The 22,500-nt window shown below is 44.8% G+C and overlaps 1 protein-coding gene across 1 annotated transcript in view; it reads left to right on the forward strand.

The window, feature by feature from the left end:
• Positions 1 to 22,500, forward strand: part of LOC135089979 (discoidin domain-containing receptor 2-like) — a 25,683-nt gene that overhangs the window by 2,501 nt on the left and 682 nt on the right. The window contains 8 exon segments of the mRNA XM_063986167.1: positions 7,509 to 8,358; positions 12,875 to 12,977; positions 13,844 to 14,075; positions 14,629 to 14,776; positions 15,178 to 15,258; positions 15,261 to 15,356; positions 15,696 to 15,829; positions 17,946 to 22,500. The exon segment at positions 17,946 to 22,500 is cut by the window's right edge and continues 682 nt beyond it. Of these exon segments, the coding sequence (XP_063842237.1) occupies positions 8,256 to 8,358; positions 12,875 to 12,977; positions 13,844 to 14,075; positions 14,629 to 14,776; positions 15,178 to 15,258; positions 15,261 to 15,356; positions 15,696 to 15,829; positions 17,946 to 19,877 (2,829 nt within the window). The 5' untranslated portion in view covers positions 7,509 to 8,255 and the 3' untranslated portion in view covers positions 19,878 to 22,500.

The raw sequence follows: 22,500 nt of genomic DNA on the forward strand, positions 1-22,500 counted from the left end.
CTCTCTCTCTCTCTCCGCCTTGACATTTGTACAGGTAAATTAGTCAATGAATCAATATTGTGCCTTGAAATCCCTGGAAGCGAGACCCGAGGAACGGCTTGCTTTATTCAGGCTCACCAGTCAGCCTCTCTCTCTCTCTCTCTCTCTCTCTCTCTCTCTCTCTCTCTCTCTCTCTCTCTCTCTCTCTCTCTGCTGCGCTGGGGAAAAGAATAGTGTCATATGTTTCAGGTAATGGTGTGTGTGTGTGTGTGTGTGTGTGTGTGTGTGTGTGTGTGTGTGTGTGTGTGTGTGTAAAAAGGCTGGCGGCAAACACACATGCACACGCGCGCACTCACTCACTTACACATACACACACACACACACACACACACACACACATACCTTAATGAGTAAATGGCTTACAGATAATAGATAATTACTGTATATCTTCTTCTTCTTCTTCTTCTTCTTCTTCTTCTTCCTCCTACTTCTCCTCCTCTTCTCTTTTCTAAATGTCCCTCCCTTTCTTTTTACTCTTCTCTCTTGTTTTCCTTCTTTTCATCCTTCCTTTCTCCTTTTCCTCCTCTCCTGTCCTTCATCCTTCTCCCTTTTTCCTTCCTTCTCTCTCTCTCTCATTCCCCTCTTTCATTCCTTGCTTTCTCTTTTTCCTCCTCGCCTTTTCTCCTCTTCCTTTCTCCCTCTTATATCCCGTTTTCTTCTCCCTTTCCACCCTCTCCCTCTCTCTCTAATCTCCCCTCCTTGTTTTATCTTTCTCTCCCTCTCTCTCCTCCCTTCCCTTACTTTCTCTCCCATCTTCTCCCTTTCCCTCTTCCCACCTTCCCTCCCCTTCCCACCTCTCTCTCCTCTCCCCCTCCCTCCAGTCATGCCTTTCCCAGGAAGATTACCCCTGTGGCTGGAGGAGGAGGAGGAAAAGGAGGAGGAGGAGGAGGAGGGGGGAGCGAGGCATGAGAAAGAGGTAGGGTGACAGGTTAGCGGATCAAGAGGAGGAGGTGGAAGAGGAGGAGGAGGATGAAGAGGAAGAGGAAGAGGAAGAGGAGGAGGAGGAGGAGGAGGAGGAGGAGGAGGTAAAACAGTTAAGAAAAGAGCAATAAAGAGTCATAAAGAAAGAAAGGAAATAGAGAAAGAGAATAAATGTAAGAAGGAAGGAAGGAAGAAGAGAGAAAGAAGGAGGAGGAGGAGAGAGTAAATATATATACAATAACAAAATGAGCAATAAAGCGTCGAAGTGAAAGAGAAAAGTAAGGAGAGAAAAGAAGAAAGGAAGAAGGGAAGGAAGGAAGGAAGGACAACGTGATATAAGAGAAAGGTTATATACTAAAAAGTTAAAGGAAGCAGGGAGATAAGAAAGGTGGAAAGGAAGAAGGGAAGATAAGAAACTGAAGAAAGGAGGAGGATGAGGAGCAAGAAGAGGAGGAGGAGGATGGAAGGAAAGAAGAAATGTAGACAAATTTGTAGATAAGAAGAAACGAATAAAGAAGTGAGAGAGAGAGAGAGAGAGAGAGAGAGAGAGAGAGAGAGAGAGAGAGAGAGAGAGAGAGAGAGAGAGAGAGAGAGAGAGAACTTAAACATAATTAATGATCACAACTATAAATTAATCGTTTATGTGGAGGAAGAGGAGGAGGAGGAGGAGGAGGAGGAGGAGGAGGAAATTTGACACTGGGAATTAAAGGAAAGGAAGGAAGGAATGAGGAAAGGGAAGAGGGGAGGGATGGGAGGGTCAAAGGGGAGAGAGGAAGGGGAAATAGAGGGGAGAAGGAAGGGAGGAGAGGGAAAGAGGGGAGAGATGCAACTATTAATGAATTTGAGATGAGAGGGAAAGAAGAATGTATGTTTGTATGTATGTATGATCGTGGGAAAGTAACAGAGAGAGAGAGAGAGAGAGAGAGAGAGAGAGAGAGAGAGAGAGAGAGAGAGAGAGAGAGAGAGAGAGAGAGAGAGAGAGAGAAGGATTTAAACTTATCAGAATTTCCTTTTAGTAAGTAAATAGGAAAATAAAGTCAAGAAAAAAGGATAAAACATGAAAAATCTTTATAAACTGCATATTTTTTTATTGAGGTTTAACAAAATAGACGTAAAGAAACTGAGAAAAAAGTACAAAAAGAAAACAAAGATACAAAAAGACGACGGCTGTATGAAAGAAAACGGAAGGAAAACGAAAGAAAATGAGAAAGAACGCAAAAATTAACCACAAGTAAAAAAAATTAAAAAACGAGACAAAAATACGAAAAATAACGAAAGAATGAGAGAAAAAAAACACACAAAATCTTCAAATAAACAAAAATAATCACAAAAGGAACAAGAAAAAACAAGAAAGAAACGAGAAAAACACAAAAAATGGTGAAACAAACAGAAGGTCAACAGGAAGGCGCCAAAGGTCACGTGTTTGCCAGCAGATTGCGTTAACTGTGATATAATTAACGCGTAAAGATTTTTGTTTATTTATTTATTTATTTATTTATTATGTTTCATTTTCTTTTATTTATTCATTTCTCTCCTACCTCAGCCTCGTTCTCACTTTCTCTCTTCCTTCATTCTTTCCTAACTTCTTTTCCTTCTTTCTTTTTCCACTCCTTCCTTCTTTCATTACATTACATTTAACTCTCTCACCTTCCTTCTTTCCTTCCTTCCGTCCTTTTTTTTTTCCTTCCTTCCTCCCTTCACCTCTCTCCATCTTTCCTTCCTTCACCTCCCTTCCTTCCTTTTTCCCTTCTTTCTTTCCTTTTTTATTCCTTCCTTACATTCCATTCCTACCTCCCTCTCTTCTTACTTCCTTTGCTACCTCCTTTCTTCCTTCCTTTCCTCCCTTCTTCCCTCCCTCCTTCGAGTTCACCTTCTCTCTTTCCTTGTCTTCCTGCCTACCTACCTCTATCACTCTCCTTCCTTCTCTCCCTCCCTCCTTCCTTCCTTCCTTCCTTCCTTCCTTCCTTCCTCCACCGTGGCCGGGCAGGAGAGACAGAGAGGCGAGTGTTAGATATACAAAGACGCTGTTCACTTCAGCCTCTTCTTAATAAACACGATTGCGAAGTGGAGGGAAGTAACCTGAGATTGATAAACACTTCAGGAAATATTAGGTCTCTCTCTCTCTCTCTCTCTCTCTCTCTCTCTCTCTCTCTCTCTCTCTCTCTCTCTCTCTCTCTCTCTCTCTGGAATATGATAGTAAAGCCATGACAGATAGATAGATAGATAGATAGACAGAGAGAGAGAGAGAGAGAGAGAGAGAGAGAGAGAGAGAGAGAGAGAGAGAGAGAGAGAGCTTTAATGGGAAAAAAAAATGAAGTAATGGAAGGAGAGTTAATGGTGTGGTCTAAACGGAAACTGGTAATAGAATGACGCTTTCCCCTCTCCCTCTCCCTCTCCCTCTCTCTCTCTCTCTCTCTCCCTTCCCCTTTCTCTTCATTAATCACTCACACCAACACCACCACCACCACCACCACTACTACTACTACTACCACTACTACTATAGAATCTGTGAGGGAGGGAAAAAGAGAAGCAGAGAAGAAGAGAAGAGAAGAGGAGGAGGAAAGAGAAGGAAAGAAGGAAGAGTGGAAGGGGGAGAAGGTAGAGGGAGAGAAAGAGGAAAGAGAGACAGGATGAGGGAAAGAGGAGGTGAGGAAGATGAAAATGTAGAGGGAGATGAAGAGGAAAGAAAGAGGAAAGGTGAAGAAGTGAAGAAGAGAAAGAGGAGGAAGAGGGAGAGGAGGAGAGAGAGAGGGCACAGTAGAAGGGAAGAGAGAAAAGAGAAGACAAAAATGGTAAAGGAGGTAAAGGAAGAGGAAGGAACAGGAGGAAGAGGAGGAGGGGAGGGGGAAAGAAATTTACTATCGGGAGGGAAAATAATAATAGTTTTTTCCCAGCAATTATTTTTAGTTTTTTCCCCAGCAATTATTTTCATTGATAACTTTATTGCCTTTTTTTTGTACAATTGATGCTAATTATGTTATTGATGGGAAAAGGAAGCCAGTGTTGTTATCCCTGTTTAGTAGTAGTAGTAGTAGTAGTAGTAGTAGTAATAGTAGTAGTAGTAGTAGTAGAGGTAGTGGTGGTGGTGGTAGTAGTAGTAGTAGTACGAGTAGTAGTAGTATTTCATTCATACTTACTTCATTCTTTTTTTCTCCATTTCTCTTTCGTTTCCTTATTTCCTTCCTTCTCTTTTTTTCTCTCCATACCTCCAGTTACCTCTCTCTTCCTTTCTTTTCCCCTCTCCTTCCTTCCTTCCTTCCTTCCTTCCTTCGTTCTTTCTTCCCATTCCTAAAACTCCTTTCCCTTCATCCCTTCCTTAATTTCTTCCTTCCTTCCTTCCTTCCTTTCATGCTACACCCTTTCCCTTCATCGTCCTATCTTCTCCTTCCTTCCTTCCTTGCTACACCCTTTCCTTCCTCATCCTACCTCCTCCTTCCTTCATTCCTTCCTTCCTTCCATTCTTCATTCAAACACCCACGTAAAGACATCAAGGTTTGTTGTTGTTTGGACTTTCTTTGTGTTCCTTTGTATTGCTCCCCTTCCGCCCCTTACCTTTCATTCCTACAGGACCATCCTAGGACCCCTCAACACATCCTAAGGAGTCTACGGAAGTCCTACGAAGGAATTATAGGATATGAAATGGAAGAGAGAGGGAAAATAGGAAAGGAGGAAATGGGTGTGTGATAGAATGGGAACGGAATGGGTGAGATGGGCGTGGCTGTATGGGATGGGTGAGGGCGGGGCGGAAGTGTGTGTGTGTGTGTGTGTGTGTGTGTGTGTGTGTGTGTGTGTGTGTGTGTGTGTGTGTGTAGGATCCTGGCGGGTTACGCAGGTCCCTGTATAAGGAAATCCCTCCCCTCTCCTCCTCCTCCTCCTCCTCCTCCTCCTCCTCCTCCTCCTCCTCCTCCTCCTCCTCCTCCTCCTCCTCCTTACGTAGGTATTTTAATTAGAACAAGGATTTATGTGTTTTTGTAAAGGTGATCCAGGTAGAGGTGTGTGTGTGTGTGTGTGTGTGTGTGTGTGTGTGTGTGTGTGTGTGTGTGTGTGTGTGTGTGTGTGTGTGTGTGTGTGTGTGTGTGTGTGTGTGTGAGTTTTACTTCAAATCTAAACAAGAATTAAGTGCAATAAGAGTAAAATAAATTTTTAAAAAAAGAGTAAATATATTAAAATCTCTTGAAAAAAATTAAAGCCTTTACTTATTATTAATTTATTGTCCTCAGGTAAAAGTAATTCATGTGTTTATTATTGAACACCACCTGAGCCTCACCTGAGTTTCAAATGAGGAGTGACTTAATCTCTCAGGTACCATCCACGTTAATTAATGCTAAACACACCTGTCCTCCTTAACTTTATCGTCCAAACTCCTTAATTAACACACAGGTAATTTAAATGTCCTAAAAGTACCGTGGGAAAAAAAGTTCTCAGCTGGGAAAATTTATGGATTGTTTATTTTTTTCTGTGTTTTTTTTTTCGTGTTTTGTTGAAGGGGAAAAAATAGTTTGGGGTTAAAATTATGAAGTTTAGGAAAAAGGGTAAATGATCCTGTCTCTCTCTCTCTCTCTCTCTCTCTCTCTCTCTCTCTCTCTCTCTCTCTCTCTCTCTCTCTCTCTCTCTCTCTCTCTGGTATAATTAAGAGCACTAAAATTTTGATTAAAGAAAACAGGACAGAGAGAGAGAGAGAGAGAGAGAGAGAGAGAGAGAGAGAGAGAGAGAGAGAGTTATCTTTTATCTTGAACCTTATCACATGAGAGAGGAAAGATTAGTTAAAATATTACTCTTATAAAAATAATAAAATAACTTTGTGTGTGTGTGTGTGTGTGTGTGTGTGTGTGTGTGTGTGTGTGTGTGTGTGTGTGTGTGTGTGTGTGTGTGTGCGTAGGGCAAGGAAAGGAAAGGACAAAGATACCAATAAACAGAGACAAAGAAAAGGGGAAGAGAAAGAGGAGGAGGAGGAGGAGGAGGAGGAGGAGGAGGAGGAGGAGGAGGAAACAAAGGGGAAACAGAAACTGTAGCACTGAGACGAGAGAGAGAGAGAGAGAGAGAGAGAGAGAGAGAGAGAGAGAGAGAGAGAGAGAGAGAGAGAGAGAGAGAGGTGACGTTATCCTGTTAATCTATGCGAGGTGAGTGAAGGAGAGAGGGAGAGTTATTTGTTTCTCTCTCTCTCTCTCTCTCTCTCTCTCTCTCTCTCTCTCTCTCTCTCTCTCTCTCTCTCTCTCTCTCTTTATCCTTTATATCCTTGGCAGAGAGAGAGAGAGAGAGAGAGAGAGAGAGAATATCAGTAGTGTTCTCAGAGATTAATAAAACTCTCTCTCTCTCTCTCTCTCTCTCTCTCTCTCTCTCTCTCTCTCTCTCTCTCTCTCTCTCTCTCTCTCTCTCTCTCTCTCTCTCTCTCTCTTCCCCCCAGGCCACCAACTGGTCCAGGAGTTTTTATGAGGTAGAGAGAGAGAGAGAGAGAGAGAGAGAGAGAGAGAGAGAGAGAGAGAGAGAGAGAGAGAGAGAGAGAGAGAGATGAAGGGGAGAGGGAGAGAGGAAGGCTGCAGTAGGGGTTTGATGAGATTTTGAAGACCTCTCTCTCTCTCTCTCTCTCTCTCTCTCTCTCTCTCTCTCTCTCTCTCTCTCTCTCTCTCTCTCTCTCTCTCTCTCTCTCTCTCTCTCTCTCTCTCTCTCTCTCTCTCTCCCTTAATTTCATTCACTTATATTCATTTTCTTAAAGATACATAGATAGATAGATAGATAGATAGATAGATAGATAGAGAGAGAGAGAGAGAGAGAGAGAGAGAGAGAGAGAGAGAGAGAGAGAGAGAGAGAGAGAGAGATGGTATGCGTTCTATCTCTGACATCGACAAACTTTAATTAGACACATTCTAAATAACCAGCCAGCATTCGAGAGAGAGAGAGAGAGAGAGAGAGAGAGAGAGAGAGAGAGAGAGAGAGAGAGAGAGAGAGAGAGAGAGAGAGTAAAAATATTAATAATCATATACTCATGCTATCAAAACTATAACCATCACGAGAGAGAGAGAGAGAGAGAGAGAGAGAGAGAGAGAGAGAGAGAGAGAGAGAGAGAGAGAGAGAGAGAGAGAGAGAACCAGCCTTCCTCTCTCGACGGGTTGTCATCTCGTATCAAAAGAGTAATTGACAGAAGGCTTTCTCCCCACCAACCCCCCTCATCCCCTTTTCCTCCTCCCAATCCCTCAATTCACAGCCCTTAACCCTCCACACGCACTCTCTCTCTCTCTCTCTCTCTCTCTCTCTCTCTCTCTCTCTCTCTCTCTCTCTCTCTCTCTCTCTCTGACACTCCAAACAGTAGCAAAAACAAAAATATTCTTACTACAACTACTACTATAATAATGATAATAATAATAATAATAATAATAATGAATGATAGTATGCCTTACCTATCCCATCTGATATAGGAAGGGAAGAATGAAGAGAAGAGGAGGAGGAGGAGGAGGAGGAGGAGGTTACAGATATACAGATAAAGATAGAAATGTCAAAATGCCATCCTGTCTTACGCAATCATAATTTTTCTTTCTTTTCTTTATTTTCAGATTGAGAGAAACTGCTTAGTGACCGACTCCATGCCTGCCTGACTGCCTGCCTGACTCCCTCCCTCCCTGCCTGACTGAAGTGTAAGGCGCCCAGTGGATGTGAATAAAGAGATGTGATTTCCAGGTTACGTTACTGTGAAATATTGTTTAATGATCGTTCTAACAGTGGAAGGGAGAAATTCAAAGTGAGGAGTCTGAATATGTAATGTGAAATTGTTCCTAACTCTGAGTGAAAATGAAGCCGAAGTGATTTTTGGAGTAGTGGAAGTGACTAAGTTGTGGTGTTACAAGATATAGGAAAAGAATAAATAAATAAAGGTAGAGGCGAAAGTTTGTTAAGAATAATGAGTGGAAAATAGAACACAAGACCTTTGAATAGAAAAAAAAAGAAGGAACTGTAAGAAAAAAATAAGAAGTAACAAATAAAGTGAACAGAAAACAATATCGAAGAAAAAAATAAACAAATCTAAGAAAACAAACTTAACAAAACAATAAAGAAATAAAGAAAAAAATCTAAAACGTAAAGAAAAACAACTCGCAAACAACACCAAAACAAACAGAAGTAAACAGGAAACAGAGAGTGGGAAACAGGAAAGGTCAACACAAACAGGTGGATGGGGGAGTGCACGTGACCTCACCAGGCTTACCGGGGTCACAGGTCACACTGAGAGGTCAACAACAGGTGGATGGGGGAGGCCACGTGACCTGACCTGACCTGCTTGATTGAGAGGTCATCGAGAGGGAAAGATGACCAAGATGAAGCACCCTCCTCCTCCTCTTCCTCCTCCTCCTCTTCTTCTCTTCCTCTTCTCCCTCCTCCTCTCTTCACCTGCCGTCTCCCTGCACACAGGTAAATATTATTGATATTGTTGTTTTTGTAGGAATAGTAGTAGTAGTAGTAGTAGTAGTAGTAGTAGTAGTAGTAGTAGTAGTAGTAGTAGCTGTAGCAGTAACGTTACTAGGAAAAACTTACTTATTCATTACTATTCATCATTACTACTACTACTACTACTACTACTACTACTACTACTACTACTACTAAGTTACCTGAAATATATCCCTTTGGACTGATAGTTTGCTACTATCTACAGAGGGTGGGGAGAAACCTTCGCCTTTACTATCCTGTGTCTCTTCTCTTGCTTTGCGTTACAGTAGCTAGTTATAAACAGCCTCGTAAGGGCCAAGTGGTCTGCTGCTGTTTGTTCTTTACGTGAAACTGTAGGGAATAAACGACCACCACCACCACAACCACTGATTTAAGCGCGAAATTCAAATTACTAGTGAAAATATTGCAACACTTCCCTTCACATTCCTTTTCTCCTTCTTCTCTCCTTCCCTTTCCTTCCTTCCTACATTCCTTCCTTTTCTTTCTATCCTCCTTCCCTCCATTCCTTCTTTCTTCCTTCCTCCCTGCCTTTACTTCTTTCATTCCTTCCTTCTTTTCTTACTCCTTCCTCTCTTACTCTCTTCCTTCCTCACTCCCTCCCTGCTTTCCCTCCATCCCTCCCTCTCTCCCTCCTTACGTGAATCCAAAGCATGCTAACCCATACACACATCCTCCCTCCCTCCCTTCCCCACTCCCTCCCTCCTTCCCTCCCCCTTCTCCCTTCCCAAGCATACCAGACCCACATATCTGCAGAGAATGCCGGCTATGCCCCAGGAATGCCACCTCTCCATGGTTCTCCCCCCCCCTCCCGCCCCTCTCTCTCTCTCTCTCTCTCTCTCTCTCTCTCTCTCTCTCTCTCTCTCTCTCTCTCTCTCTCTCTCTCTCTCTCTCTCCTCCAATTAGCTACCTGCAAGTACCTGGTGGGGGGGGGGAAGTTGTGGGAAACGGAAGGGGGTTGATGAGGACTGCTGGGAGGGGGGAGTGTGTGTGTGTGTGTGTGTGTGTGTGTCATCATTCTCTCTCTCTCTCTCTCTCTCTCTCTCTCTCTCTCTCTCTCTCTCTCTCTCTCTCTCTCTCTGACAAACTCTTATTCACATTCTTCTCGCTTGTTCCTCTCTTTATTTTTTTCTTTCCCTCCTCCATTCTTCTCTTTTATCCTCCTCCTCCTTCCTTCTTCCTTCAGCCAATCACATTATCATATTTTACATGCATTCACCTTCCTCCTCCTCCTTCGCTCTGGTAATCCTCCTCCTCCTCCTCCCCCTCCTCCTCCTCCTCTTCCTCCTTTCCTTCTTTCCTTCGTCCTGTGACGCTTTGTTATGACACTGATAAAATTTCCCTCCCTTTTTTTTCCCTCCTTCCTTCTTCTCATCTCCCCCTCTCCCTCCTTCCTTTCATCTCTTTATTCCTTTTCAATACTTCCTTCCTTCCTGCCTTCCTTCCTTCCTTCCTTCCTTCCCTCTGGTCAAGTTACCCACCCTCCTCTCTCCTCCTCCTCTCTCCTCCTCCTTTCTTCACTTCTTCCTTGACTTTTGTATCCATTCATCTCCCTCTCTCTCTCTCTCCTCCTCTTCTCCCATTTATTTTTTTTCCCTCCTTCCTCTCCCTTCCTCCCTCTCTTCCCCTCTCTCTCGCTTTCCTCCATGCCCTGAGGTGGAGACAAGGGCACTGGAGGAAAGATTAAAAGAGGAGGAGGAGGAGGAGGAGGAGGAGGAGGAGGAAGAGGAGGAGGTTTCAATCTTCCGAGGCATTCAGTTGGTTTATTTACTTCCTGGTTTATTTGTTTGTTTGTTTGTTTATTTGTTTGTTTGTTTGTTTGTTTGCGTTCTTTGATTTTTTTATTTGTCGTTATTCTTTACTCGCCTTTTTTCGATTTTTTTAAGGTTGTTTTTTTCGCTTAGTAGTAGTAGTAGTAGTAGTAGTAGTAGTAGTAGTAGTAGTAGTAGTAGTAGTAGCAGAAGTAGTAGAAATAAAGTAGTATCAGTAGTAGTAGTAGTAGTAGTAGTAGTAGTAATAGTAGTAGTAGCAGAAAATTAATAAAGCAGTAGTAGTAGTAGTAGTAGTAGTAAGTAGTAGTAGTAGTAGTAGTAGTAGTAGAAAGTAGCAGGAAGAAAATCTCACTGAAAGACGCAAGAAAAATAAAGAAAAAAAAACAAAGAAAATATTAAAGTGATATTATTTATGTTCACAAGTTCCGGTTTTTTTCTTTTTTTATTTTTTGGAGCGTTGATTGAGCGTTGAGAGACGAGGCGTGTCGACGGTGACCTGACGAGGGGCGCAGGTGGCGAGAGAGAGAGAGAGAGAGAGAGAGAGAGAGAGAGAGAGAGAGAGAGAGAGAGAGAGAGAGAGAGAGAGAATCGATTACTGACTCTTATTTCGTTTCCTTCTTCATGATTTTTATTTGATTGCCCTCCTCCTCCTCCTCCTCCTCCTCCTCCTCCTCCTCCTCCTCCTTCTCCTCCTCCTCCTCCTCCTCCTCCGTCTTCCCCATCCTGCTTCTATTGTCACTCTTCCAATATTTCTTTATATATTTCTTCTCCTCCTCCTCCTCCACCTCCTCCTCCTCCTGTTCCTCGTGTTCCTTCTAATGCTATTCTCCCAATCCTTCTCTATATTTTCTCCTCCTCCTCCTCTTCTTCCTCCTGCTCTTTTTTTTTCCTTCACATTGTTTCTACCCATTTGTCATACTCCTTCCTTCCTCCTCCTCCTCCTCCTCCTCCTCCTCCTCCTCCTCCTCCTCCTCCTCCTCCTCCTCCTCCTCTGCTGTCCTGGCGCTGACGTCGGGTGGTGACAGCTGACAGACACTTCACTGACCACCGTTCGACTCCCACTGCAGAAAAACAGCAAGACAAAGACGCGAAGCTCGAACCCAGGCCACAGAACAGTCTGTGACCGCCGAGCCAGCACACAATTGACCGCTAACGACGCCCCCCTGCCACCCCCTGTCACCCCCTGTCATCCCTCGTCACCCCTGCCACCTTGCTGCTGATACCTGGCCCCCTGCTGACACCTGCTGACAAAAGGAAAGGGATTGGTCTCTCTCTCTCTCTCTCTCTCTCTCTCTCTCTCTCTCTCTCTCTCTCTCTCTCTCTCTCTCTCTCTCTCTCTCTCTCTCTCTCTCTCTCTCTCTCTCTCTCTCTCTCATTACATATTCTCTCCAACTCTTTCCATTTCCCTCTTGCCTACTCCTCCTCCTCCTCCTCCTCCTCCTCCTCCACTTCACTTCCTCTATTCCAACTTCGTAAACATCTAATTGCTTTAAACACTTCGCAAGGGGACACTTGACTCGCTAATTAGAGAGAGAGAGAGAGAGAGAGAGAGAGAGAGAGAGAGAGAGGAAACAGCGCAGCGTTGAGCAGAATTCCACACACACACACACACACACACACACACACCGCTATAATTATCATTACCATCTCCACCACCACCTTCTCCTCCTCCTCCTCCTCGTCTTCCTCCTCTTCCTCGTCCTCCTCTTCGTCCTTCACTACATTCTATCTATTCCTATGTATATTGTTTCGTTACTCTTGTTGGTGGCAGGGTGAGGCAAACGCAGAGCAATGCAGAGTGACTTACAGTGACAGCAGGCAGGTGCGATTCATCCCACTCCTCATTAACAGGTCCTTATTCATAAAACGCTTCGCTCTCTCACCACGTCTGTTTTCATAGGCCACAAAGATCATTAGCCGGGTTCCCAAGAGTCTTTCTTCTGTTAATAATACGAAGAGCAATGCAGAGAAGGTTATAGTGATTGCAGGTCCACGTCTGTTTTCAGAGGCCACAAAGATCATTAGCTGGGTTCCTAAGTCTTTCTTCCGTTCATAATATGGAAGTCTTGTTAATCTCTCACTAGAACTATGAAAATACTCTTAAAATCTCGTGTAACTTCAACTAGAGCCTTTCAAAAATCACCTTGGTGCGGTAAGGAAGTGTTTCAGAATACAGTCCTAACAGGCGGGAAGTTAACTCTGCTATGAAACAGAATCGTAAACCCTGACGAACCATTCAAACCACAACATTCACAACCAAGGAACATTCACACCGTAACACCACACAACTGATACTCTCGCACTGCTTCACACACACACACACACACACACACACTGACGCATGTATAACGCTAAGTTCACGTACAAATTGAGTTAATTCAGACAAAACTTGACACTTTCAATTTTTCATACGTGTACTTTTAGCGGCAAACTATTATAAGCAACTACTATTACCACTTCTTCATCGGGAAGCCGTCGTGACTATTACTATTTCCTTATCGTTAAACCATCACTACTATTTCACATTTCTACCATTGACTATTCACCACTACTATTTCATCGATAACTCTCACTACCATTACTACTCCACGCCTTCACCTCCTTCCTCTTCCTTTATACTATCTACTATCACTATTACTATTTCATTGATAAACTCTCATTGCTATTATTCCTTCACTCCTTCACCGCCTCCTCCTCTTCCTCCCCCCCAGAGCAATGCGAGGCGGCCCTGGGCATGCAGTCTGGCGGTATACCTGACGAACACATCTCCTCCTCCTCCTATTTCGATGCCTCCGTCAACGCAATATACGGCAGGTGAGTTACGGCGGTGATGACATGTATGGGTGGTGATGATATGGCGGTGATGACAGGTATGGATGGTGATGACAGAGAGGTAGTGATGACAGGTAGCGGTGGTGGTGGCAGTGGTGGTGATGACAGGTATGGATGGTGATGACAGGTATGGATGGTGATGACAGGTATGGATGGTGATGACAGGTATGGATGGTGATGACAGGTATGGATGGTGATAACAGGTAGCGGTGGTGATGACTGAGTTAGAGGTGGTGATGACAGACAGCGGTGATGACGACAGGTAGGAGTGGTGATGACTGAGTTATAGGTGGTGATGACAGACAGCGGTGGTGATGACAGGTATAGTTAGCGGCGGTGATGATACGTAGAGTTATAGGAATTATTCACAGGTAGTTATACAGTTAGTTACAGGTAGAGTCAACGAGCTGTAACCTGTAGATTCTCATTGACAAACTGAAAAAATAAGTGAAGTTTACAGTTGGGTGTTACAGGTGGTTCATTGTGACTCACCCTGTACTCTTATCATCACCCTCTCCCCTAAACTACTTAACACACTCCTTATACCACTTGAAAAACATCCCCTTTGCCACTTAAAACATGACCAGCCATTCCTATCAACTCCCTAATATTTATGATGTTATTTGATCATCACCCTCTTCCTTATACCACTTAAAAAGACCTATACCATTTAAAACATCACCTATGCCTCTTAAACTCAAAACAAGACCTATCATTCTTATCAACTCCCTAACACTTAATTACCAACAAATAAGCTCTACTATTTCCACTTGCCTCCCTCACTCTCTCTCTGTCTCTCTCCTCATCACGTATTGCTACCATCATCCTTCCTCTCTCTCTCTCCACAGACTTTTGACGGAGGCTGGAGGAGGCGCGTGGTGCCCCCGAGATATGGTGTACAAGGAGGGCAAGGAGTATCTGGAGGTGAACTTGGGGGCGCTGCACGTGGTGACAAAGGTGGAGGTGCAGGGACGGTTCGGGAACGGCCAGGGGAGGGAGTTCGCCCGCCAATACAAGCTGCAAGTGTGGCGCCCGGGACTTACACACTGGGTCACCTATATGGATGGCCGGGGAGAGGAGGTGAGTGTGGGAAGGCTATAGAAGTGCGGGGAAGGGAGTGTGAGGGATGGAGAGAAGGAAGGAAGGAAGGAAGGAAGGAAGGAAGTGTGTGTGTGTGTGTGTGTGTGTGTGTGAAAGATGGACAGAAGAAGAGTGAATAACAGAGAAGGGAAGGAGAGAGAGGAGGAGGAAGCTAGTCACAAAGTCATATACGCCTCAGGACACTTGATGTTCGATTCACTTGGTACCCAAACCACTTAATCCACACTCAGACATTTGGAATACAAGCTTCGTGGAGGCAGCATCTGGATCCACACACACTATAATATAATGTTCACCAAGCCATCCACTACTTACTCAAACATATCCACCCATCCACTTATCCCCTCACTCAGTCACCCCCCTTACTCACTAAGTCATCTCATCTACACAGTCATCTACATACCCACTCATCGATTTATCCATCCATCTATTTATCCACTTACCATCTACCCACCAACCCTCTCCCTCTTCCCTCTCTCCACTCTCCCTCTCTCTCTCTCCCTTCTCACACCTCTCCCTCTCTCTCCCACAGCTTCTCGAAGGCAACAGCAACACATACTTGGCTCAGACGTCACAGCTGAGTCCGCCGGTCATCGCCACCAGGGTTCGCTTCCTGCCGTACAGTGACCACCCGCGCACTGTATGCATGCGTGTGGAGCTGTATGGGTGCCAGTACTCAGGTGGGTAGACTTGAGCTTTATACAGTGTTTATACGTAAAGGAGGGTTAAGAGTACAGAAGGGGTTATGAGTACAGATAAGGTTGAGTACAGAAAGAGTTAAGAAGAGTACAGGAAGGGTTGATTACAGAAAGGAGTAAAAAAAAGGCTTATGCTATTTTGTCACTCCCGGAAAAAATTAAGTTAAGTTTAATAGAGAAAATAGAAATTAAGGCCGGTTTAGTTACAAAGTAGCGATAATTTAGCCTTTACTAAGCTAACCAAACCAAACCAAACTAAATCTAACCTTACATAACATCTAACAATCTTACCTAACAATCTTACCTAACTAAACCAAACTAACCAAACACAACACAACCTAACCAAGCCACCACCATCACACCCTCTTCCTCCCCTCCCACAGACGGGCTTGTATCGTACAGTATGCCTGACGGAGACCTGAGGGGCGGCGACACGGCGCTCTCAGACCTCACCTATGATGGCCTGAAGAGGGGCGGATGGCTGGAGGGGGACTTGGCCAGCTGACTGACGGAGAGACTGGACACACGAATTTCAGAGTGGATGCCTTGGGAATGGGTCGAGGTACGTGTGTGTGTGTGTGTGTGTGTGTGTGTGTGTGTGTGTGTGTGTGTGTGTGTGTGTGTGTTTTGACTTCTCTCTTTCTTGTTTTCTCTCTTCCTTCCTTCCTTCCTATTCTTTCTTCACACATGAAATCTTGTCTTTTTTAATAATTTCCTCCTTCCTCAGGTGTGAAAAAAACATTCATTATTTTCTTAAGTGTGTGCGTGTGTGTGTGTGTGTGTGTGTGTGTAAGGATAACTATGTACGTGTCATAGCAATCCATGCACACAAACCTTCCAGCACTTATCCACGTGTGTGTGTGTGTGTGTGTGTGTGTGTGTGTGTGTGTGTGTGTTGCAGGCTACGAGTGGGTGGGGTGGAAGAACACAAGTCGCCAGGGCCAGCCGGTGCCTCTCACCTTCCAGTTCGACTCCCTCAGAAATTTCTCAGCGGTGCACGTGTATGTCAACAACCTCTTCACTAAGGAGACGATGGTGAGTGGTGCTGGTCCTCTTACTACTCTTGATGCTCTCTTGATTTTTTATTTATTTATTTATTTTTTATTTATTTATTTATTTTTTTTTTTTGGGTGGGGATTAAATTTTTTAGTTTTTTTTGCCGTTTATAAGTTTTTTTCTTCACTTTTTTTTCTTCTGTGGTGAGTGATGGTAGTCCTCTTACTACTCTTGGTGCATTCCTCTTGATTTTTTTTTTTTTTTTTTTCGATTTTTGCCGTTTATAATTTTTTCCTTCACTTTTTTTTTTTTTTTTTTCCATGGTGAGTGATGCTGGGACTCTTGCAGCTCTTGGTTTCCCCTCTTGAGTTTATTTGTTTCCCCTTGATGATTTATGTTGAGTTTCTTTCTTTCCTCTTAATGTTTTCCTCTTGAATTTCCTTCCTTCTTTCCTCTTGTTTTTATTTTTTTTTAGGTGATTGTCATTTACAAGTCTTTTTTTATCTCTCTCTTTAAGTCCTCTTCATTTTTCCTCTTAATTATCTTTCCCATCCTTCCATTATTCTTATCTCATTTCCTAGATTTTCTTTATGAGTTTCCTTAATATATATTGTACTTTCCTCTTCCTTTTCTCTCTCTCCTCCTCTTCCTGCTTCTTCTCCTTCCCTCTTTTTTTCTTTTCCATCTTTTTTTTTTTTCCCTCCGCTCCTCTCTCCACGAAGCTTCTCCCAGAATATAAATGTTCTCACATCCTCTCCCTCTTTCCCTCTCCCTCTCCCTCTCTCCCTCTCCCTCTCTCCTCACTTTATGAATTCCAGCCCAACTCTGTCTTCCTCTTCCTCACTCTCTTACATTTTCTCTCTTACTTTTCTCTCTCTCTCTCTCTCTCTCTCTCTCTCTCTCTCTCTCTCTCTCTCTCTCTCTCTCTCTCTCTCTCTCTCTCTCTCTTCTTTATTCTTTTGTTTATTCCTTAGTTTAGTTATTTTCTTTAATATTATTGGTTTGTTCTTCTTTTTCTGTTGCTATTCCCCTTTTCGTTCTCCTCCTCTCCTTCCGCTTCTTCTTCTCTCTTCATTTTTCTTTCTTATTCTCCTATTCCTGTGCTTTATCAATTTATTCTTTGCTATTCCTCGTTTATTCTCTCATTTGTTTATTTTTTTCTTCTCTTAGCACTTCTGTTCCTCTTCTTCTTCCTTTTCCTCCTCCTCCTCCTTCTTTCTTATTCTTTTCTTATTCTCTCCTCTTCTTCTAATTCATTTATTTTATCTTTATTATTCCTCGTTTATTCTTTCACTTTCTTATAGTATATTCAATTTCGTCTCTTATTACCACTTATTCTTCTCTTCCTCCTCCTCCTTTTATTATTTTAATTTCCTTCTAGTTTATCCATCTCCGTTTTCTTTAATATTCCTCGCTTATTCTCTCATTTTCTGATAGTTTGCCCAATTTTCTTCTCCTATTACTACTTCTGTTCCTCTTCCTCTTCCTCCTCCTCCTCTTCCTCCTCCTCCTGCTCCTCTTCCTCCTCCTGCTAACACGGCAAAGTTTCCCAGGCCATGACACAAGTTTCCTCCCTTGTTACGTCTTGCCACACTCTATACTTTCCCTCCCTTCCTCTCTCTCTCTCCTCTCCCTCTTCTCTCTCCCTTCTATGCTTGTTCTTCTTCTCCTTTCCCTTCCTCATATCTCTCATCTTTAATCGTTTTTACTCTTATATTTCCTGTATCTCATTTTTTTTCTTTATTTTCCTGTTTTCCTCTTTTTTCCGTCTACTTCTTCCTCTTTTTTTCTACTCTTGCTTTCTTATCTCTCTCTCATTTCTAGTCTTGTTTACTTCTTCGTTCTTCCCGTATCTCTTATTTTTCTTCTTTATTTTCTTGTTTCTCTATTTTTTTTATATTTCCGCCTCCCTCCTTCCGTTTTCTTCTCCCCTTTCTCATTCTTTCCACCTTCAATATTGTTTACTTCTTCATCTTTACCGGATCTCATTTGCCTTTTCTCTTTTTTTCCGTCTTGTTTCCGTTTTGACCTCCTAATGTACAAGTATTTTCCAGTTGTATCCTTCGTCAGTAGTAAAATTCGTGACTTTTCTCCCTTGTGTAGGTTCTTCCCGATTCACTCACCGTAAGTCTTCTCTATTCTCTCCCTCCTTCAGATGTTCTCAAGAGCGCGCATCACCTTCAGCGTGGGCGGCGAGCACTTCCCCGCCTACACCGCCGTGGAGTACCGCCACAACGCGGACAGGATCTTCGAGCACGCCCGCAACGTGACCATCAAGCTGCACGGCGCCGTGGGGAGGTACGTGAGGGTGGAGCTGTTCTTCGCCCTCAAGTGGCTCATGGTGTCCGAGGTGTCCTTTGACTCGGTGCCCTGCCGCTGCAACCTGACGGAGGAGGAGGAGGCGGCGGAGGCGGCGACCACGGCGGAGACGGTGAGTGACGAACGGCTGGTGGAGGGACGCGCTCCAGTAGTGCCCGCCGAGCAGCAGTCCTCTGCCTTCCTGCTAGGTGGCCTCATCTTCCTGGCGCTGGTGTTTGGCATGGTGCCTCTGGTGCTGGGCGTGGCCTACTACCACAGGAGGGCGGCCAGGAAGGGCGGCAAGAAGTCCCCGCCGCCCTCGGAGGGCGGTGAGGCGCGAAAGGTGTCCATGAAGATGAAGGACCTGCACATCAACGTGAACCTGTCGCCGGTGTCCAACGGGTACGCTAAAGCCAAGGGCAGGCTGTACGGCCACGTGGCTGTGGACGAGGAGGCGTCCGCCATGTACCAGGAGCCCTTCAAGGCGCCGCCCATGCACAACCCGGGCTACTACACCCTAGGTCACAGTGCCTCCTCAGACACGCCCCTCAAGTGTGCCCTGCCGGACACCGACGACTCCGTGGACTACGCCGTGCCGGATGTCAACATGACGCCGCCGCCGCCCTTCTCCGAAGTGTACACGCCGCCACCGCCCCCCGTGCCCCTCACCAAGCCCCCCGCCACGCTGCCCACCGCCCGCAGCCTGCGCGAGGCCGCCCTCACCGCCGCGCCCGTGCCCGCCCTGCCGCCGCCGCCAGACCAGGAGTACTACGCCGCGCCGCTGCTGTGCCAGCCCACCAACATCCAGGGCGCGGCGGGCACCGTGGCCTACGCCGTGGCGGACCACGCCGCGCTGGGGCCCGAGCCGACGCTGCCCGAGGTGTGCAGGGCGCAGCTGCGCGTGGTGGACACGCTGGGCGAGGGCGTGTTCGGCCTGGTGCAGCTGTGCGAGGCGCGGGACGCCGCCCCCGCCGGCCCCAGGAAGGTGGTGCTCAGGACGCTCAAGCTGGGGGCGGACGAAGAGACCAAGAAGACCTTCCGGCAGGAGACGCAGACGCTGGCCAGGCTGGACAGCCCCAACGTGGCGCGCGTGGTGGCCGCCTCGCACGCCGGGGAGCCGCCCTGTGCGCTGCTGGAGTACCCGGAGCACGGCGACCTCTGCCAGTTCCTGCAGCGACACAAGGTGGAGGAGGCAGGTGGTCCCAGCACGTGCGTGGGCGTGCTGGACCCACGCGCGCTCAGCTACGGGGCGCTGGTATACATGGTGACCCAGATCGCGTCGGGCATGCAATACCTGGAAGCGGCGGGCGTGGTGCACCGCGACCTGGCGGCGCGGAACTGCCTGGTGGGGCGCGGCCTGACCGTCAAGATCTCGGACTTGGCCATGAGCAGGGCGCTGTACTCCGCGGACTACTACCGCCTCAACGAGGGCCGCACGCTGCTGCCGGTGCGCTGGATGGCCTGGGAGTCCATCCTGCAGGGGCGCTTCTCCAGCAAGAGTGACGTGTGGGCCTTCGGCGTCACGCTGTGGGAGATCCTGACCCTGGCACGCCAGCAGCCCTTCGCTGAGCTGAGCGACGAGGGCGTGCTGGAGAACGCCTCCCACTGCCTGCACGGGGACGGCGCTGGCATGATGACGCTGCCGCAGCCGCCGCTCTGCCCCAGGGAGATCTACGACATGATGGCCGCCTGCTGGAGGCCCGCGGACAGGCAGCGGCCGCCCTTCTGGGAGATCGTCATGTTCCTGCAGCGTAAGAACCTCGGCTACACCTTCGACTACGCCAACTAACGCACTCACCCTCCTAGCGCCTCACGATCCTGGCGCCTCACGCTCACGTCCAATCAACCAACGCTCACACCCACTCAGCGCTCACACTCAACGCTCAAAAGGACGCTCGCCTTCTGAAGTGGAGCAAGAGTGAAGGTGCCAAACAAGGTGCCAAGTGATAAGTGACTAGTAAACTCAACCCCGTGTACTTGTAAGTGTGTGTGTGTGAAGTGGCGTGAAGTGAACCGCGCGGTATCGAGACGGGCGGGACAGGTTCAGACGGGAAGGTGAACCGAGGCAAAGCACCCAACGAAACACTCATGTACATACAGTGAACAATACGTAATGAGCCACGCGACAAATTAATGTAAATATATATACGAAAAATAACGAGATTGCGAATGTATAATCATTTATATATATCGAACATTTGATAGTGACCTTACAGAGAATCAAAACTTTAGCCGTGACGGGACAAACTATTATTATTATCATTATTATCATTATTATTATTATTATTATTATTATTATTATCATTATCATCATTATTATTTTATTATTATTATGAGACCCTGAAGTTACACAAACAGATGAACAAACAAACAAATGAACAACGAATCGAAATATCTCAGGAAAGAGAGAGAGAGAGAGAGAGAGAGAGAGAGAGAGAGAGAGAGAGAGAGAGAGAGAGAGAGAGAGAGAGAGAGGCACAAAAAATCAAAGGTAACATAAAACTAATCAAGCACAGGTAAGCAGCTCACCTGTCCTCCCTTTACCTGGCGAAGGAGGAGGAGGAGGAGGAGGAGGAGGAGGAGGAGGAGGAGGCACGGCAATCCTCACCCTTATAACCTCATAACAACCTCACAACTGCACCTACCTGTAAAAGAAAGGAAAACATTGTCGTTGTTATTGTTATTATTATTATTATTATTATTATTATTATTATTATTATTATTATTATTATTATGTAGAAGGCACCTCATCTCTGCATTTCATGGCATTTATAGTTTTCAAGGTGTTTATAATGAAAGAAAATCAAAGCTCCACTAATGTATGTAATAAAAGAACGCTAATTTTTATACCTATTAATCTATACACTCATAAATACACACACTAAAGAAAGAAATACACTTAATTAATACACATTCTGAATAGAAATACATCCTTAATATATAAACACACTCTCCCTTCCCTTTTCTCCGTCCCTCCCTCCCTCCCCCTCTCCCCCTCTTCCCATACCCTCCCCTCCCTTCTCTCCGCCCCTCCCTCCTCCTCCTTCCTGTACTATCTTTCCTCCTCCCCTCTTTCCATACCCTCCCCTCCCTTCTCTCCACTCCACGCTCCCTCTTCCCTACTCTGCTATGCTTCTTCCTCTCTTCTTCTTCTCCCTCCACCTCATCCCTCCTCCCTCCCTCTTATCAGTAATGTGGTTCCTATCTTTCTCTCCCTCTCTTCCATCTCCTCTTTCCTTTTTCGTTCTTCCTTTGCTCCTCTCATCCCTTCTTCTCTCTCTTCCATCTTCTTGTCCTTTTTCCCCCTCCTTCCCTTCCACTTTCTTTCTCTCCCTCCTTCTCGTTCTCTTCTTCTTCCTCCTCCTCATCTCTAGTTTTGAGAAATAATGTTCCATATAAGGTTTTTTTAATTTTTTTTCCTCAAAAGTCTTCCTGATTGAAAAAAATACTAGAATTACTAATAAGCTAATGAAAATGGAGTGAATAAATGTGATTAAGAGAAGAGAATGAAGATAATGACTGAAAGAGAGAGAAAAATGTGAAAGTATGTTGAAATTGAAAACAAGTAGTAGATAAAATGTTTGAATTACTGATAAATGAATTTGATAGAAAAGAAAAGAAAATGAATCATCAAAGAAAACTGAAAATAATAAATAAATGAGAAAAAAAATGTAAAAATACGCCTAAAACCCAAAATTAAAACCTACAAACTTTAAAAAATCCCTAGAAAAAATATATAATCACGAAATAAGTCCAAAATATTAACACAATCATAAACACGATAAAATACAAAACCTTTATATAAAAACGGTAAAAACAGGGAATACGTAGAGTTAACAAGAGAGCATCGGGAGGGAATAAGATAGAACCCCCTTTGTAGCTTCCCGATCCTCCTTTTGTAGAGTTCGATCCCCTTCAGTGCCGCTCTGTAGAGGATCGAGGTGTACATACAGACGTACATAGATTCACACACAAATACATGAGCTTATTATACAAAGGGTGTGTGTTGGGAGAGGAAAGACGCAATATTTAGTATGTAAAGGTGAAATGTATGTTGTTATTGTTGTTCCTTGATTCATTTTTCATTTATTTATTTATTTATTTATTTTTTTTTTGTGTGTAAGAAAGTTATCATTTTTTTCACTTTTATCTTTATATTTTCTTTGTTTTTTTTCTCTTTTTATTTATTTTTTTTAATGGTTGTGTGATGATGTCCGTGTCTCTCTCTCTCTCTCTCTCTCTCTCTCTCTCTCTCTCTCTCTCTCTCTCTCTCTCTCTCTCTCTCTGCACAGGACATCTCCAGATTTACGTATGTTTATTGAATTAAAAGCAATTTGTATAAAGTGTAATATATAATCAGGGTGTGCGTGTGTGCGTGTGTGCTCACCCACGCCTGGCCCGCCCACCCCTAC

This window comes from Scylla paramamosain, chromosome 34, assembly GCF_035594125.1.
Source record: "Scylla paramamosain isolate STU-SP2022 chromosome 34, ASM3559412v1, whole genome shotgun sequence".
NCBI classification, from domain to species: Eukaryota; Metazoa; Arthropoda; class Malacostraca; order Decapoda; family Portunidae; genus Scylla; species Scylla paramamosain.